The 19,856-nt window shown below is 35.5% G+C and overlaps 1 protein-coding gene across 1 annotated transcript in view; it reads left to right on the top strand.

Annotated features, from left to right (window-relative positions):
- Positions 1-19,856, top strand: part of LOC119073020 (soluble guanylate cyclase 88E) — a 47,974-nt gene that overhangs the window by 18,389 nt on the left and 9,729 nt on the right. The window contains exons 2-5 of the mRNA XM_037178342.1: positions 14,982-15,190; positions 16,453-16,734; positions 18,170-18,375; positions 18,451-18,574. Of these exons, the coding sequence (XP_037034237.1) occupies positions 15,023-15,190; positions 16,453-16,734; positions 18,170-18,375; positions 18,451-18,574 (780 nt within the window). The 5' untranslated portion in view covers positions 14,982-15,022. The remainder of the gene's footprint in view (positions 1-14,981; positions 15,191-16,452; positions 16,735-18,169; positions 18,376-18,450; positions 18,575-19,856) is intronic.

The raw sequence follows: 19,856 nt of genomic DNA on the forward strand, positions 1-19,856 counted from the left end.
ATGCCAAGTCTAAAAAAAATGTCCTTTTTTTTGGAAGTTAGACTGCGTCAAGTCCGGACATGATCTGTGGTAACGTTACAGGAACAGTAAATTGTTTTTTGTGGACAATTAAATATTCACAGCTGATGTTGTATTTACATCATTTATTATCTGCGATCAAAACCATATCGACTTGTCGTCTCTTGTCTAACACAATCGTGTGATATATAGGGTGTTCTGCATTTGCACTAAAATTAAACTGAAGTCTGGGAATAACAACCACCTACAATACACTAAAACTTACAACAATATTAACCAAGAGAATTTGTAAGTTGGTGTAAACGACTCTATCCTAAAGTTCCTTTTGTTCTGCCATAAAGTGTATTGTGCGTCTGACTTTCGATTTTTTTTTTTTTTTCATGGTAGAGTGAACAGATTGGGTGTAAAAATATGTATGACCAGACCAGTCCTATAAATCCGGCAGCTGAAACAAATTAACGTTAACATAAAACTGTTTATATGAATGCGATTGAGTTGGGCATAATGTGGTCTGGTCTCATATGGGTCTCGTTTCGTTTCGTGGTATTAGAAGTGGGTTACAATAACAAAGTTCTACCATTGAAAGTAAATTTTTGTAATGTGCACGACGAAATGTAATTGGTTTTGTCGAGAGTATATTATTTTTCAAAGCGGAAGAAAGTACAGAATCATAGCACTGCACCTAGCGACCTACCATTCCCATAGTAAATATCTACAAGATAGCTGTATCAGAATAGGCTTTGCATTTCTTTCGTTAAGAAAGTAGTTATGCTGTGTTGGTGTGAACACAACACATGTGTACACATGTCAAAATTTGGATACTCTTTGACGTCTGACATACGAGTGCTAATGCTAGGAGCAGTGCTGTGATCGACTGGATTTTCCAGTTAAAAGCAGGCATCCATAACGTTATAACCGAAATCGATTTCGTTACAAGAATAACGTTATTCGAGTAACCGAATTCATTTTCGTTATCGAATAACGTTATTATTAACGTTATTCGATAACTGAAATGAATTCGGTTACTCGAATAACGTTATTTGAATACCGAAGTTAATTCGGTTATCGGAATAACGTTATTCAAAAAACAGAATGAATTCGGTTATTTCAATAACGTTATTCGATTATTGAAATTAATTTCGTTTTTTAGCTCCGTCTTTCATTTAAAAAAAAAGAAATCTATGTAACTGAATTTTTGAATAACGTTATTCGTATAACCGAAATTATTCGGTTTTCTGAATAACGTTATTCGAATAACCGAATTCATTTCGATATTCGAATAACGTTATTTGAGTAACCGAATTCATTTGGGTAATCGAATACCGTTATTCGAGTAACCGAAATGATTTCGGTTACTAATAACGTTATTGGGGATCCCTGGTTAAAAGCACTACAAACTTTGTGCTAACATTGATGTTTTTTTTAAGCATCAAGAGCATTACATCCGATGTACTATTACATGAAGTACTATTATTTCACTTGTTGAGCGTTGTCATGGTATTCAATGAGAATAGCTGCTGTAAAAACACGGAAATTGTTTAATGTTCCGGATTATGATTGTGAAAATGAACGATAAATATTATGGGCAAAAAAATGTTGCTTACCAAAGCTTTAGCTGGAATTAATGGAAATAAATACAGTCGCTGGTTTCAGACCTGTTCAATGTATTTCATTCATGAGCCACTACAATGGACTGAGCTTTACTCTTTCAATTGATTAGCTGTTTTCATAAAACGTTTTTTATAAATTCTTGCATCGATTTGCATCGAGAAATGTTTGTGGATTGTGGACAGTGCCGCTATGGCAACTGAAAGGCCCTTTTGAATGAAGAAAATTTTTAAAAAATCCTTTGTTTAAATACACAAAATGGAAAGAGGGTTTCTTTTGAAAAACAGCCTACCGAAATCGGACCGATTTTTTAATGGAATCATTGTTTGTTTGCCTTGACCAATACTCTCTCTAGCATCCAAACTCTCTCAAAAAATCGCTTTAGGGGGGAAAATAAGTTTGAGAAACGCTGATTTTTAATATGGCTTCAAAACAACAACAACAACACGAACGAACAAAGTAGCAGTGATTCATAAACGTATTTACCACCTTAATAATTGTAGTTTGGTTGCTAGGGAGGGTATTGCCTTGACCCGAATTGGACGACAATTGGACGACAATTGGAGTTGTCAATTTCACAAAGCTAACCAAAAGATGTTTCGTTCACAGAGCCGCCCCTTGAAATGTATGAAAATTTGTATGGCGTCTCACAACCCAATACTTTTTTTGTTCGATTTGAGGTTAGCTTTGTGAAATTGACAACTTATTTGACAGCTCAAACGACATTGACAATGATCTATAGGAGTTGACCGAAATTTAAAACGTGCAATTTTATAATGTGTTTTTCTGCCACATGTGACGAGGGACATGGCCGACCATGTGACCATCTGAGTTCATGTAGTTACAGGTGAACATGGGGTATGTGGTGGATTGTTGATGTCATATACATACATACAGTGAGTAACGAGTAACGGGAACTACTAATACTCAAGCATGCCAGGCATCAATAGAAATCTGAGACAGAGTACTGTATGAAAAGACGTAGCTTTTATATCGAAAGTTGTTTTAACATAGTTCCACAACTTTTCATTACCAATCGGATGACGGATTTAAGACAACTGACAGATTAATTAACAAAAACTCATGTAGAACTTCAGGGAAATCGTACTACGATGACGTTAATTTTCATGAAAACAGAACTTATCTCAACGTTCCGATATGCTTCAGTTCCCAACAAATAAGTTATTGTTCCGCGCTTCACATATTTTTTGACGTTCATACTTTTTTCCGCTGCAAAATTATCTCTGTATGTCTTCCCACAAGCTTTAATCTGACACACGCACGTGTTTGCTTCTCGGAATTTCCAATGGCAAACCGAAGGCAATTTATTCGAGTTTCACTTTAATCACAATGACTTGCAACATAAACAGACAAAATATTTCCCCCTTCTCAATACAAATAAAATAATTGGGACCATTCGTGCCGAATTTTTCTGCGGAAGAAACGATATCCTCTCTACACGACTGTTCAATTAATACACCTCTTGTACGTACATTTATACGTCTCAATTTCCTGTGCTTAGTCTTTAAACCAAATAAAAACAAAAGTTTCATGCCGAAAATATTAAATGACAAAAATATAACTCTCTGTCACTGTTAATACACAATTTTGATTGATTATCCGATGGTGTGTTCTTGAATCGTTCATCTTTGCGTGTGACGCGTGTCCTATTTTATTCATTATATCGTCTTATCACGCTTTCAGCTTCAATTTTTATTGTTCAGTTTACTCGATCAATTTTCAGTTTTTTTGTTTGAACAAGCAATAAAAGAAAACAAAGCCAACGTCGTATTCTGTTGAGCACTTAAATGTCTTAGCAAAGAACTTAATTCAATTCCAGTATTTGTTCACCGTTTTCTTTGTCACTGGAAAATAGAATTCAAAATTAAGTGATATCAACAACTACGCTTAAATATTGATTGATTAGAACAAATTGCTGAAGTTGGACATTCAAGTTGTTCAATTAAAAAAGCTTTCAGTTATACCGAGTATAAGTTGTACACTGACGACTGTGTAGTACCATCGTTGCACAAAATAACACTTTACAATCTTAGAAAAATCATCACGATAAGAAACATCGCAACATCGAGGTGATTTGTAAGTATTCCGGAAACGTTCTTTTCCTTAGAGAAATAAAATTGAAAGTGTTGAAGTTTCGTTGGTGACATTAATAGAGATGTTTTTTAAAAAGATTTTCTTTTCATTAATGAGCCTCAATCTATTGGCTGTATGACGAAAATGATTGTGAAACGTTTTTACTGCAACCTCTTGAAAGATTTACACGTTAAGTAAAGTCTGTTGAAGGTTTAGGTGTAATCGTTAGAAACATAAAATTTGAACATGAGACTATCATGATGAGAGGGTATTACCAGTGCCGTTTTTATCTTTTTTTGTTACTCAAAAAACGTTTTCTGTAGACTCGTGCGTCAAACTCTTTTTTGGCGCCAAGGGCAATTGTTCTTCTTGTCAATACAGTGTTAAAAGAGCGTAAAAACAGGGAAAAAACCAGTAAATTTAACTGAGCTTGATGGGTGATATGTCAAAATTTGTATGTAAAAAGGGAAAAAAACAGTTAATTCAACTCATTCAACACTGTAAATTCTTAACTCTACTGTTGTGCACACGTATAAAGTGTCACTTTTGTATCTAGACTGTTCTTCTCCATTTTTCTGATATTTTAAACGGCAAATGAGAGAAATTATAGATATAAAAGCTGCACTCTTTAAGGCCGAAACGCATGCTCTCCGTTTTGGTCAGAAAATGTGCTTTGGCAGAGTAAGCATATTCTTTTTGAGCATGCGCATAACGAAAACGGAGACCAAAACGAAGAATTATTTAGTTTTATTTTTCGAAAAAGTTTTTTATGCCAATTGCGGCAGATGCGATCCACGCTTACATGCAGAGAGATGCTAATATGACGCCTGGGCCGTTTCGACGGATAGAGAGAACATGTCCATAGATGGAACTTGTCGAATAATTTTGAATTTGTTCGATAGAACTCTCTCTCAAAAAACCAGCTGTCATTCGACATATTCGCTCTACCCGTCAAACGACGTCCCAGTCGTCATATTAGCATCTCTCTGTTTGCATGTGGAAAATAGTCGTGATATTGGAGGAGTATTTTTGAATTTTTTGTTGATGTTGTGTGGAGGACGTAACAATATTACAATTGATGGTAACAGAAATATAGTCAGCCAATGTCTATCACATTAAATCAGAGACTGTACTACAGTTTTCATGAAAAATGTGGTACAAGTTGTTCACGAAAGCTTTTCATCGGTCCTTTCGTTCCCAATAAAATTTACATTTTCATTGATAATTTGAACTTTCTTGAATTGCTGAATTAAACTCTCTCGTTTTATTTTGGTATAATGTCATTCTGCAGCTAAAACTTTTTCGCTGCTTGCACAGAATATAATCTAAATTAAAGCCATCTCGTTAGTTCGTTTGTCGTCTAAACGTGGTCAGAAAGAAATGGAGATGATATAACAATTACTCGAAACTCAGACCGACATCGAATGAATTGTGGTTGTTCAACTTCGATTTGTAGTCGACATTTTTTATGAACAGCATAAAGTGATTTAAAAGTGTGACAAAGCTCATTCTACATCTGAAATGCAGAACGTAATTCCACATTTGATGTAAAAAATGTCGTTGAATAATACGAACGAACATTGATTGCACACATAAATAGGGTGAGCTGATTTTGTCTTGATATCAACACAATTCAACTGACCGGTGGCATAAAAAAGGGGTGGTAGATTTAATATAGCGTTAACGAAGTTAGTATCGCTTTCAGACAAGAAACTGCAATATTACGTGAAATAACAGTTATATTCACCATTTTCGGCATTTCTAATATGCCTCAAGCGAGCAAACTTATACTACTGGCTTTTGATTATATTTATGGACGTCTTGATAATATTTATTGTACAAAATGTGTTCTGTACGATGTACAGTCCAATAACTTTTGAGAGATCGACGACAGCCACGGAAACAGACATTTACTTTTCACAATGCAGAGGACAAATAGTTATTTGTATGCTTGCTAAGAGGACCGAAAGTAAAGCTGTCAATTCGCGGGGCGAAAGCTTTCGCTTTCGCCCCTTGAATTGACATTTCTTTACTTTCGGTCCTCTTAGCAAGCATACAAAACTTAATACGTAACTCTTTCGGCCTACTCAATCGATACGTAAATAACTATTTCATGCTTCGGGACCGAAAATGAGGGCAATTTTTCGAATTTTCTCGGGTTTCCGGCCCTCTGCATGAAAACTCACGTGTGCACCTGTTTGGGACGGTTGATTTAAGGCACTTTCGTTTTTAGACCTCACTTCGTTCCGCGAAATTGCCTAAAATCAATCGTCCAAAACAGGTACACAAATGACTATTTCTCCCTTCCGCTGAAGCTTGGACAGACTTTGTTGTGAAAACTTTGTGCTTTCCTCAGGAATTTCTAACTATTTTCCCTCGTCAATTCACGTCATAAGTGTGCCTAAAATTTGAATTTTAAGTGAACGATTCGATGAAAAAGTGAACAGAAAAATACATTGTATGAAAATGGCGCTACGTTACGTTAGAAAGACCTCCGCACTTTCCATTTTGAATTTCGAATCAATAAAATAAATTAAATCTTTTCCAATAGCTTTGCCCCAGACCTAGACAAACTGAAATTCATAAAATTACTCGATGATTTATGTTCACCTATAATCCAATAAAAATCGATGCACCCTAGCCATACAGCATATAAAGTTGCAAGTAAATTTAATTTCGGTTGCAACGTCATTCATTTTTAATGGGAAAACGACGAATACACATTTTCTAACTAACTGTAAACTTCATGAAATTTACACTTTTGATTATGCAAAATACTCTCCACATGGGAACGAAATCTGTTTACTGAAATAAAGGAAACGTTTAGAACTAAGTTGTGATTGTTTTTAATATATTCCATTCAGTGTAGTCCGTAGCATGTGTGTGTATAGGTATAGCTTCAAGCGATTGTTACGACATAAAAGTAACTCACTCACAGAGAGTTCCTGATAGAATATTATGTCGTATAAAATGGAAAACGTATCATCATCAACTCCATATCAACTACGAGCGCAAATAAAGTGAAAGAAATATAGAAAATTGATGATAAAAATCATAAAAGAGACGTAAAACAAGGGGATGCCTTCGAATGGTTTTTGTAATAAAGTCGCTTAAAGTCGATTAATGCTAGCCGAGCCAACTTATCACAGAAAATATGATTCGACAGTCTCGCTTCAATAAAACTTATATTTCGCATGTTACGCATGAAGTACACAGAGGAAAAAATGGGAATGTATTGTGATGTGAAATGAAGGTCCTAAATGCCATCTGAATGTAATATCACATTACGTATTGGATTGCAGATATTTATTTTGAATTTTGACAAGTGTAACTTTAGTAGCTCGAGCCGTAGTAAAGTGGTAAAAATATTTCCGTAACAGAAATTCCTTTCCAATCTTTTAATCAAATTTTTACAAAAATTTATCAGTTTTTACAAATATTTCGGCAAAATAGTGTGTCAATTTTTGGCCTACACATTCTTAAAATCGATTTTTAAACGTGAAGCCATGATGGCATATTTTTGACCAGATGGATCATGCTGTATTCTACATTTTTCTCCATTTGGCCAAAAATTGTGCCATCTCGGTTAAAAATCGATTTTAAGAATTTGTAGGCCAAAAATTGACATTTAAGTGCTAAGGCTCTTTTCCAAAAATAGTCTCTGCATTTTCGTGAGTTTAATGGACCTGATCCTCACCTCGGATAGATATTGTGAATTAATCTAAAATAAAACCATGCCTACCCTACAGGTCTCAATCCTGATGGTTCCATTGTTTGCATACTTTAATTTTTTGACCTTGTACTAAGACAAAATACGATAGCTAAAGACGCTTAACTCTTATTATCTCTCACATATAAGTAAATATATAAACAGCGTGTACTTTCCTTGCTTTTCAGCTTTTAGCATTTATCTGAATCAGTTTTCATGTTACTACACACCGTACAACCGTTTCGTAACCACCTCCACAACCTATATGTGCACATATCAACGCAATGACTGCTTCCATGTAACATATAATGTGTAATGAAAACAAATGTGAAAAATCGTTTCGCCGATAATATTTATTTAAATAATTTATTTTTGAGAGGAAAAAAAAGTAACTTCATCGACAAAGGAGAAGCCAGAGCATTGTTTACACTTTACTGAACACTGAACAGTGAACACTCTTGCCGTTATACATATACGTTCATCGCTACAATTTCCAATCATAGTAGAGGTCCTTGTAGAACAAAAGTCATAAAAATAGTTCACTTTATAGTAGAATGGTGAGCTTTGGACCAGTGATTGATATTGGTAGCCTGAGTCCAAAAAGATTAACACCCCTCAAAAAACCCCACCCCACACCTCAACACCCCTCACCAAAGATTTTAGTGTAAGGGTCACTTCAATGAATTATTGTGAAGCGCCTGTCAATGCTAGACTGTCGATATGGGGCTTAAACGAAAGGTAAAGGTTCATACTTTTTTTATATGACCAAACGCTTTTCAATTTTCCATTTTCCACAACAATTTTCCGAGTTTTCCATGAAAATCTATGAAATCTCAAATATAAAGGGTGGTGAATAAGTTAAAAAAGTTTTTGTGCATACTTCCTTCTGCAATATGGTTCTTCAATGACTTCTTCGCTAATTTGACGAAAAAAAATTAAATAATGTGTCATAGACTTGGAGATAAGCTCAGTTTTCCACCGCCGGAAAATTTCATTGAAATACTTTTTTACATATAACTGATGAAATATGCGAGCTGTGTCATTGAATTTGCGAGATTATCATAGGATAGTTTATTGAACTCTAGGAGAAGCCAATACACCATTAACCTCAAGTCACCCACCTCCCACTCTCCTATTATTGAACAAATTGTAGAAAAATTTTAAAATAGAAAGCAGACTATTTTTGAACTTACAAATTTACGCTGTAAATGTTTGGGATATTGCCTGCAATACCTTTTTCAAGTGGACAGTGGAAATAATTAAGAGTAAGTATGTAAGATACTACATTTTCAAATGAATATTTGATTACACTGCAAAAATGCTGCAGTGGCAGTTTCTGTCTAGGCCGATGCAATTCGACACCGTTGCATGCATGTTGTGTGGCTGTTCGACACCGGATGCGAATAGCCAAGCAACACAGTGCATGCTATTTGACACCGGTGACGAATAACCAGACAACACAGTGAATGCTATTTGCATCTGGTGTCGATTAGCCACGTAACACAGTAGATGCTAATTGACACAGCTGATGCTATTCGACACCAACCTTTGAGACGCAGAAATAAATACCACATTATCTGGTTTAATTATTTTGATATCTTTTGTAAATGAAGCTTCTGGTAGCACTACTGCAATTTAGTGGCGGTGAGCCTAGCTCCCTTTCTATTCTCTTCAAGAATTAGGAAGTGTTTGCGTCTAAAAGATTCATATGTCGAGAGCTCACGTTTAATTTTTAAGTTTTTTAATTATAAGTATTAATAACATCCTCTTTATTTTATTTACAACTGACGTATTGGAACATTACCATTGAGAAGCTCGTTACTATCTGATTTGCTCTACAATCAAAAATACTCGTCTGATACCCATCGTAATAAAAGTATCTACATTTTCATAACAAAATACGTTAGATTATCTTGATTCTGGACACTCTGTCACTCTCTCGCCAGTGGCTTTTGTGCCAGGCTTCGGCTGTTATGTTGGTTCAATGCAGAGAAACGTTACGTTCGGACAGGCTAGTTTTTGAAATATAAGACTGGACTAAATGTTACAGGCTGTGTCAATTTCAATGATAGGGACAATCTTGTCTTACCAGCTATCAATAGTGAAGACCTATGCCGTCAGCCATCGCCTTAGGACTGCGAGGTATGCTTTTAAGGTCCTATAGATTAGCTAGTCATAGTATGACTGTCATACGTACCCATTTGCTCGCCTGGAGTAAGGCAATGGTTTTAGTTTGAGATGAGCTGTGGGTACTAGTGGTACACCAGATGTTTGGAGATGCGAGTAGATTATTTTGTTCATAGAAAGTTTGATGGAATCATCTCCATGGTTGGTTTTGTTTATTGGTCTGATGCGGCAAAATTTAAAAGAAAGTTGATTGTTCTACTTCGCTATAATCATCTCCAAGCATCTACCATTTTCAAAAGCAGTTAAGTCCACTGCCCATATAGACCGTGAGACAGAAAGGGACAACTATATTTCCTCTACCTACGTTAGAAGAGTTAAGAGAATGGTGGACTTTACTGCTTTTGATAAAACACTCTTCCTATAATCTCACTATCTAATGTCCAACGGATTCAAGATTTTTAGGATGACAGGGTAGTACAAAAGATCACAAGATCTGTGTGCATCGATCAAAAATGATTGGTAAATCTAACATATTGACTCATAAATGATATCAAAATAATTAAACCACATTATGTGGAATGTGAGTGATAATTGCTGAATGTGGGACATTTAAATCATTTTTACTACGTAGACAGAAACTGCCTCTGGAGCATTTTTGCAGTGTAATCGCACAACAATATTTATTTGAAAATGTAGTATCTTACATACTTACTCTTAATTATTTCCACTGTCCACTTGAAAAAGGTATTGCAGGCAATATTCCAAACATTTACAGCGTAAATTTGTAAGTTCAAAAATAGTCTGCTTTCTATTTTAAAATTTTTCTACAATTTGTTCAATAATAGGAGAGTGGGAGGTGGGTGACTTGAGGTTAATGGTGTATTGACTTCTCCTAGAGTTCAATAAATGCGTCAATAAACTATCCTATGATAATCTCGCAAATTCAATGACACAGCTCGCATATCTCATCAGTTATATGTAAAAAAGTATTTCAATGAAATTTTCCGGCGGTGGAAAACTGAGCTTATCTCCAAGTCTATGACACATTATTTAATTTTTTTTCGTCAAATTAGCGAAGAAGTCTTTGGATAACCATATTGCAGAAGGAAGTATGCACAAAAACTTTTTTAACTTATTCACCACCCTTTATATTTGAGATTTCATAGATTTTCATGGAAAGCTCGGAAAATTGATGTGGAAAATGAAAAATTGAAAAGCGTTTGGTCATATAAAAAAAGTATGAACCTTTACCTTTCGTTTAAGCCCGATATCGACAGTCTAGTATTGACAGGCGCATCACAATAATTCATTGAAGTGACCCTTACACTAAAATCTTTGGTGAGGGGTGTTGGGGTGTGGGGTGGGGTTTTTTGAGGGGTGTTAATCTTTTTGGACTCAGGCTACCAATATCAATCACTGGTCCAAAGCTCACCATTCTACTATAAAGTGAACTATTTTTATGCTAAGGACCTCTACTATCACCATCTTCGCTTAACATTCTATTTTTTAGTATATATTTACACTTGAGTCCATTGTAGAGAACAAATTTTAACCATTATAAATTTTGCTGCTTGGGTTGGTCTAATAAGTGACATGAAAAATGTTGGTTCTTAGATTTTACTTTGCACTCTGATTGCGGAATGTAACTTATTATTTTATATCAGTTCGATGTCGAGGTGGATGTCTTTCTCGCACTAGTGCGAGAACGCGTGCTAAAACGCTCTCTTAGCGAATGATAGATTTCTTGTACGAGCCGAAAGCGAGTTCAAAAATTCATTGAAAAAGATTTTTAGCATAAGTTAGGAACAACGTTTTCCCCAAACGACGTCAGAAATACTCGCCTTCGGTCTGAAGATACAAACTCTGCACTCGTCGAAATAACTGTTACGAATCTTGTTGCTCAAAAACACACTCGTGAGTTCGCTCGTATCACAAAATTGTGTCATTATGTAAAATTAGATAAAAATAACTTGCTTAATTGTTCGGACATTAAATTTCCGAATCGTCGTTGTAATGACGTAATCTACTATTTTATACTTAACTGATGGCCCCTGAAGCCTGACGCCATTTTCTCTGGAACACTCGGGTGCATAAAATAGGACAAATTTAGTCGGTATTACTTTCACCCTTATACTTTTCGAAAAACTTGACACCTAGTACGTAGCAGTTACGAGTTCGAAAACCTATGGGCAGTTGTTCGTCCTGATTCTAAATCACTAATTAAATTAGCTTCTAGGACGTCAGGATGCGGACCTGTTTCAATTTTTAGTAAAATGGGAAATAAATTGTGCGAACGAGATGTAATGTTGTCAATCTCGCTCGCATCAGTGCATTTCCGATTTAAGATTTAACTTAAAATTGGGATAGCTCCGGAGCCTGACGTCCTAGAAACTATTTTATTAGTGACTCACAATCAGGACAAAAAACTGCTCATAGGTTTTCGAACTCGTAACTGCTACGTACGAGGTATACAACATACGTGAAGTAGTATAGTTATTCAAAGTTTTCAATTTTGGTAGGTGGAGGCAGCTTTCTCTCTCGCAACCTCACACACATTGCTTACAAAATTGAGAGGACAGCGTTCGCTTAAAAATTTCATTACGCTGACTTCATACACTTCTAAAATAATGTCACTATCCAACGCTCTTCAAGCAAAAGTGATACTCTAAATAGGGGACTGAAACTTAAAAAAGGGTTCCATACGAAATTTTACACTGTAAAAAGAGTGGGGATAAAATTTCATACAAAAAGTACTCTATTTGGCAGCTGTCATAAATAGCACTTTTGCTTGAAGTGCGTTGCACTGTCCGATTTTTGGCCTCCTAATTTTGTAAGCAATGTGTGTGCGGATTTTGTAAACAATTGCCTTGGGTACGTTTATCTATCGTGATAGAAAAACGTAAATTTCGTGTTCGTGATTTTTCTCCAACAAATGTTTAATCTAATCGTATTGAGCTTTATCTCCTACACGTTTACCAGTAAGCAAACGTCGAGCATATTCTCCATATTAAAAGCAAATATTGGCACGAGAAATAAATTAAAAGCAAAATCACTAAACAAAAACAAATAAACTGAATCAATTCTAAATTTTTGTTTTTGTACAAACGACGAAAGAAATGAAATGAAAAGAAATTTTTTAATTTAATCTAGACGATCATTTATCTGGTGTGTTTGAGGAAGGATTTATTGCATCATCATGTGAAAAGTGCAAATACTTTATGTCGTCTTTACCATCAAAGAAAAGAAAACAAATTAAAAATAGCTTTTACCTCGAGTTGTGCTCGTCTTCAGGTTTGCAGCGAAATTAATTGATACTACCACAACCAACGACTAGAGTGGAATGGTTTAGAATATTATAACTCGTTTATTGGAAATATTAGCCGTTCAGAAATGGCAACTGTGCTGCCATAGAAATGAATCTGTCACTTCATTTGTCAAAAGTATCGCCTGGAGAGGGATTACGACATCAGTTCTCCTTTCTCTATTCAATAAAAACTCTACCGATAGAGAACCATTCACTATCTCATTGAAATATGTCGCTGCAACAAAACCAATGTAATCAGAAAAATAATGAAAACATGACCTCAAGACTCTGGAACAGCAATTTTTTTAAATCGGTCTTTTATCGGCTTGGCGATAAGAGTCTTAAAAAACGATGTGATAAAACGGCAGCAAACGTTTTTCCAAACCCTTATCCCCAAGCCGATATAGGGCGTATGTGATATAGGGGATATGTGTTTTAGAAAGTTCGACAATTGATCAGCTTTGTGTAAAACACACGATACGAGCTGTGACGTAGAATTTGAAAGAACGGTTCAAAAATTGGAATTGAAAAGAAGATGTCCACGGAAGCTCAATGGTTAGAGCATCAGCCCATCGCCAAGTAGAAGATTGTGGGTTCAGTCCCCACCCGTGAACCAAACTTTTATTTTCAAATTCAATTTGATACATTCCAATACGGTTTACATTTTATTTGACTAAAATCCGTCGAGCAAGAAATTAATTTTTTTTCTGATGACATTGGTTTTGTTGCAGCGACATCTTTCAATGATATAGTGAATCGTTCTCTATCAGTAGAGCTTTGATCCTTTTGATTGAATAGAGAAAAGAGAACTGATGTCGTAATCCCTCTCCTGGATACACAATCTTTTACTTCAATTGGTTCAATTTACTATTATAAGACCACACTAACGGTAGGCCATCGTTTCGTTTGTCATTTCTGTCGATAACAGATGATTAACAGTTTCTGATGAAGGCTGAGATTATATACTATTGCGAGCTTCACTTTAAAACTATTGATAATTATCAACAAAAATCGCTAGATCTCACCGTTTTCAACCAACTAAATTATTTTCACTCATATTCTGAACCGATTTCATAAAGTATGTTCGCAAAACAACATCTCATTCCAGTCTAATGATGTTATCGTCATTCCGACCATCTTGTCCTTTGCATAGCCGAATATCATTTTCTGCTTGATTTTCTTATACAATTTGCGATAAAGAGCATGTTTAATAATTCATTCATTGCAGAAAATGCATCATGCAACTATCTTGGGATACATACAAATGGTAAACGAAAATTCATTTGATGTTTTGAGTTCTCATGTATGGACGGGGAAAATGTTTTATTAAAAAATATATTTCTAAGTAAATCTGCTGGATATTCTCCCATATCATGTGAACGATATGGTTTGTGACGAACGGAAAATACATTTACATGCTACTTGCGTCGAAAACCGTACTTTTCATGTTTCGAGCACTTCTTTCGACGCCCTTAGCATGTAAAATCCATTACATAACTCGGGATAAAAAGTGAAAAGTCTCGTTTTCGTGTGTTTATTGACCTCGGCTTCGCCTCGGATCAACAAAATTCACACGAAAACTCTACTTTTCATCTTTTTATCCCTAGTCATGTAAAATACTATTTTTGCTTACCATTTTTATTTAGTTAAGAATCATTCAATGTCGTCCTCCGGGGAAATTGAATGGTCTCATGAACGAAAAGTTTCTATTTTCTGAATGGAATTTCTATTATTTTCCGCAAACTAACTATAACTATAGCTAACGGCTATGAGATAAGTCAATAGAAAATCAACGTGAGCCGTTGAAAATTTCAATATATGCCGTAACTTATGGCTCATAAGTCTCAGTTAACTCAAATATTGTGGAAAAACAACATCCAAACTGAATACGAGACGTTAAACTTATCTTCTTTAAATAAAATCATTCAAATTCGTAAGTTGTGTTCGACAATTATTTATCGACACATGCAACGACAGAAAATCTATATCTACAACTCAAACAACATTAAAAGCCCGTTAAGTTCAATTGAATTGCTTGATAGTATGAAGACATTTATATCAATTACCTTCCATCAACTTTTACTTAACTTTTTCTTCGTTTTCTTTTCTTTCATTTATCAGGAAAAGGAGTGTGGCAGGTGTATAGAAATTTATCGTTTACAATGTACGGTCTTTTGTTGGAAAATCTTGCCGAGTACGTGAAAATCAATTATGGCGAAGAGAAATGGGAAGACATACGACGACAAGCTGGTATTGATTCACCGTCATTCAGTGTTCATCAGGTGTATCCAGAGAATCTGTTACAGAAACTGGCGAAAAAAGCTCAACAGGTAAGTGAATGAAATGTAAACAGAAACCGAGATAGAATATAGCGTTATACGTGCAAGTTATAACGCTGACGGCAATTTTATACTCACATCTTGCAAAATATTTGTGCAAGAAATTTACTGCGCTCGCTGGAATTTGCATAAAAAAGTAATGAAAAAGTGTTGGAATTAGACTTAATCCTGTTGAAAAGATTGTGCATGGACTAGTTAATTGAAAATTGTATTGGCATTTAAATTGGACGGAATTTTAATTCATGTAAAATTAAATCGAAATCCAGATAACAAAAATATCCCGGATCGTACACCTGTACACCTTGCAAAGCATCAGATCAGATTTAATAGGTCAGACACCTCAAGGGTCATTCAAAAAGTACGCTCACCATAAAACACTGTTTTTGACCCCTTTCCCCGGTCGTCTTCTTTTTGAGAAACTAATCCAACAGTACGCAAAAAATTCCTACCATTTCCAAGGCCATCATTTCCATATAATAGCAGCAAGACATCAGACAACATAACATCCAGGTAAACCAAATATGTATGTGTCTGTTAAAATTGAAATGAAATGCTCAGTTACCTAGTACGCGTGGAAATTTTACACTTATTACGTTGACATTGGAGGTTGATTGTTGCTTCTCACATTATACCTAAATATAAAATGAAATTTCGTGAAGCAGAGATGAAGAAATAAAAATAAGTTAAAAGTTTTAGCTTAACAACGGAGTGACTATGTGCACCCGGGTGCAAATAGCTTAAAATACACTGTTGGCTAAAAGACACACACAGCAAAAGTTCATTATTCCTTTGACAAACTGGCCTAACAATTGAGTGTTTCGACACAAGCAACTTGAATCCTCCTTGTACAAACTGAAGTGCTTTGACAGATTCATGTTGCAATGTTCATTGTTCAAACTGGTCTAACAATTGAATGTTTCAACAATGGGTGCAAATAGTGTATTTTCGACTATTTGCACCCGGGTGTATTTATCTTAAAATAACCATTCAGCTTGTATGCTGTATCGCTTTATCTCTGTTAAAAACTGTATTAGGAGTCGGCTAAACACTTCATCATTAAAAAAAAAAAACTTTTTTTTTGTGGAATCGTGAAGAAAATCGATAAACATTCTTGTTAATACACTTTGACTCGATAATCACGTACGCAGCCAGCTCGAGCACACATTATATATCTTTCGCGCTAACCCATCCGCACGAAATTACTTTCCAAATTTCAAACCAATTTCTTTTTATGATTCAATACACTTTTTAAGGTACTAGGCGTATCGGAACACGAATTTATGGATCAAATGGGTGTTTGTTTCGTCAGTTTTGTCAGCCAGTACGGATACGACCGAGTGCTGTCAGTGCTGGGACGACATATGAGAGATTTCCTTAATGGCTTGGATAATTTGCATGAATATTTGAAATTTTCATACCCACGCATGAAAGCGCCGTCGTTCATATGCGAAAATGAAACAAAACAGGGTTTAACGTTACACTATCGATCAAAGCGTCGCGGCTTTGTTTATTATACAATGGGACAAATCAGAGAGGTTTGTGAGCGAAATTATCTTTTCTTTTCTATTTGTTTGATTGAGTGTGGTTGTGATGTGTTTTAAGCAAATTAAATTTCTTTGAAAAACTTACACTCATCATCTAAATATGAGTGGATAGTATCCATTGGATACAGTTCCGTCGTTGCAAACAGCAGATGTGAGTTTTCCATCAGCTTTCAAAAGCTTATCTGAGAAATGAAAATAATTTTATTAAAAGTAAACTTTAAAGAAACCACTTCCGCTGCTTCAACATAAAGTGATGAACATTGACGAAACTTTTGTTCGGTAAGTGTTTGTAGTGATGGGAACGAAAATCGAATTTGTTATACACATTAAGTGCTACCAAAACTTCGCAAAGTCCAGCAATAGAAAGTCTGGCTAATCGTACTCAACACACATGAACATATGTTTGAAAGTAGAGTTGGTATGTTTGGGAAATTTTATTGGCTTGACTGGCCCACACAAACTTCAAGGTGTGTACTTATTGTAATAATAGTGTAAGAGTATCGTCATATTAACATTATGAGAAAAATGAACGGATTAATGTTTAGGTGTTAGGCAGAGCTTTTCCACAAGTACCCTTCGTACCATTGACATCTTTGACTTTTTGTAGTAGAGTCCTTTTAGTTTTGAAACACTAAATAACAAGGAATATTTTGCCGGAATCAAATAAATCCTTGAATGTTGTCATTCTTCACGAAAGGCTTAAGTGCCCATTCCACTTAAAAAAGTACTCCGTGAAGAGCCGTTAGAGGGCCGTGAGAGAGCAAGCTGTCAAATAAACAAAGAAAAAGTGAAAAATTCAATTTTGTCTCTCACACGGAGTACTTTTTTTGGTAAGAGGAAACTAAGCATTAGGCAACGCACTTCAACTTCAATTAAAAGTGCTTCGAGTGACAGCTGTCAAATAGAGTACTTTTTGTAAGAAATTTTCTTCATTGTTTACAGTGACAAATTTTGAACAGCTTCAGTGCTCTATTTAAAGTACCACTCATGCTTGAAGTGCGTCGGTTCGGACTTAGATCATTACAATACTAGTTTCGATTCTTTTGATTTAACTCCGTGAGATCGTTTCATTACCGAAATATTTTTGACTGTATAAGTGGTAAGCCAAGCGACCAACCTAGTGCCATCTATGATGTACTAGGAGCGAAATTAGTAGGAGTTGGGTACCGGTTCTTCCGATTCAACCGATTCAATCAGCTTTGTTTTTGTTTGCCTGCCAAACAAATCGGTTCGAATCGGTGTCTGCCGTTGAGTTTTGAAACCTCACACTGGAAACTCAATCGCTTAGTGGAACGAAGACCAGTTACTAATCGCTAAGTTGTGTTATGCATGAAAGGTGTGACTGTTCATTATTGGATGATGTACGACGAAAAAACTGATAACTTAAGATTGCAATTGTTAATCCGGTTCCGCTTTACTATTGTAGGTGGCCAGACATTTTTACAATAAAGAAATGCACATTGAACTGGTGAGAGAGGAAATCCTATTCGACACGGTCCATGTCACATTTCAGCTAACTTTCGACAATCGAGCGTTCACATTGGCATCGTTGGCTATGACAAGAGAAGAGAAACATTTGCCAATTAGTGCGGCCGTTTTATTTGAAATTTTTCCGTTTTCTATAGTTTTCGGGTAAGTTAGGACACCGTGTAAACTGGGTAAAATTTACGAATCCGAAATTGGTATTTTTTTTGTCGTTGCTTTCAGTTCTGATATGTTGGTACGAAGTATTGGCAATTCGTTAATGGTTATCCTTCCGGATTTAGTGGGCAAGAAAATCACAAACTGGTTTGATCTTGTTCGGCCAATGATTGCGTTCAAATTTCAAACGGTAAGTTAGGTTGTGTGTTTGTTTTGTTTTATTTATTTTTTTCCACCCAACTGTTTCCCGGGATTTCCCGGAACAATTAGTTTGAATTGTTGAAAAAATTCAGACACCCTACGCGCACATTACGTCTGTTAAATATTTCCTCGGACTACCATTGCGTAAATGATATTTACCTCGTATACCTTGTGCACTTTCATTCGCAATGAAGATTATCTTGTCTGTCGGTGTTTCTTTACTAATTTCTTTGAGTATGCTATTTTTAGAGGCAGAATCACACGCAGATGCTCTTATTGAATTGATTTTTGATTATGTAGTCATGGTGCGTCGTTCAAATACAATTCCATTTATAATTTATGACTAAAAAGTTTTGCCGAAAATTTACAGATATTCGGCTGCTAGTCATATGAACAAATGGGAAAATGGGAATAAAGAAATATTCGAGGCAGCCATCCATACACGTATTTACACACCCATCGAAATTCACACATATCAAAAATTGTGTACATATCCATTCCACCCAATGTGTCGTTTATATACACCGATTTTCAATGAAATTTTTGCTACAAAAGGAATTTCCTTTTTTTTTCGTGTGGGAAACATCAAAGCTAAAATTAAATTCAATAGCTTTTGGTTGAATCACCGATTAAATCAATATCAATAATAAAAGTCTTTTATTTTCAATTAAATTTTGTGAAGGCTGCGGAATCTAATTCAATTTTCGTATGAATATTGAAACACGATTTCATGATCCATTCAGTAACGCTGAATGATGGCTGTGAAGTTGTAATCCTATTATGCTCAACTGTTTATTAATCATTTGGTGTACTGAACGAGACAAGTGTGTAATTGTCTCATGAACGGATTATTGTGGCGAAAATACGATTCAGTAACTTGGTTCGGTGTTAAGGGATATGTTAATTCCACATTCAAATCGAACGGATATTTGTAACCACACGTAGTAGAAATAACATATCTACCCTTTAAAACAACTTTTCATGCTTCGGGGCCGAAAATGAGGGCAATTTTTTGAATTTTCTCGGGTTTCCGGCCCTCTGCATGAAAACTTACATGTGCACCTGTTTGGGACGGTTGATTTAAGGCACTTTCGCTTGTAAGCCTCACTTCGTTCGGCCTACAATCCGCGAAATTGCCTAAAATCAATCGTCCAAAACAGGTACACAAATAACCATTGTTTGCATGAAAAGCTTGACAAAATATAGGCAGACTCACAGCTCTTTTTCTAGCGTTGACGTAGAAAATATTCGGAGACTGATGAAATCACAGT

The sequence above is a fragment of the Bradysia coprophila genome, chromosome II, assembly GCF_014529535.1.
Source record: "Bradysia coprophila strain Holo2 chromosome II, BU_Bcop_v1, whole genome shotgun sequence".
Lineage (NCBI taxonomy): Eukaryota > Metazoa > Arthropoda > Insecta > Diptera > Sciaridae > Bradysia > Bradysia coprophila.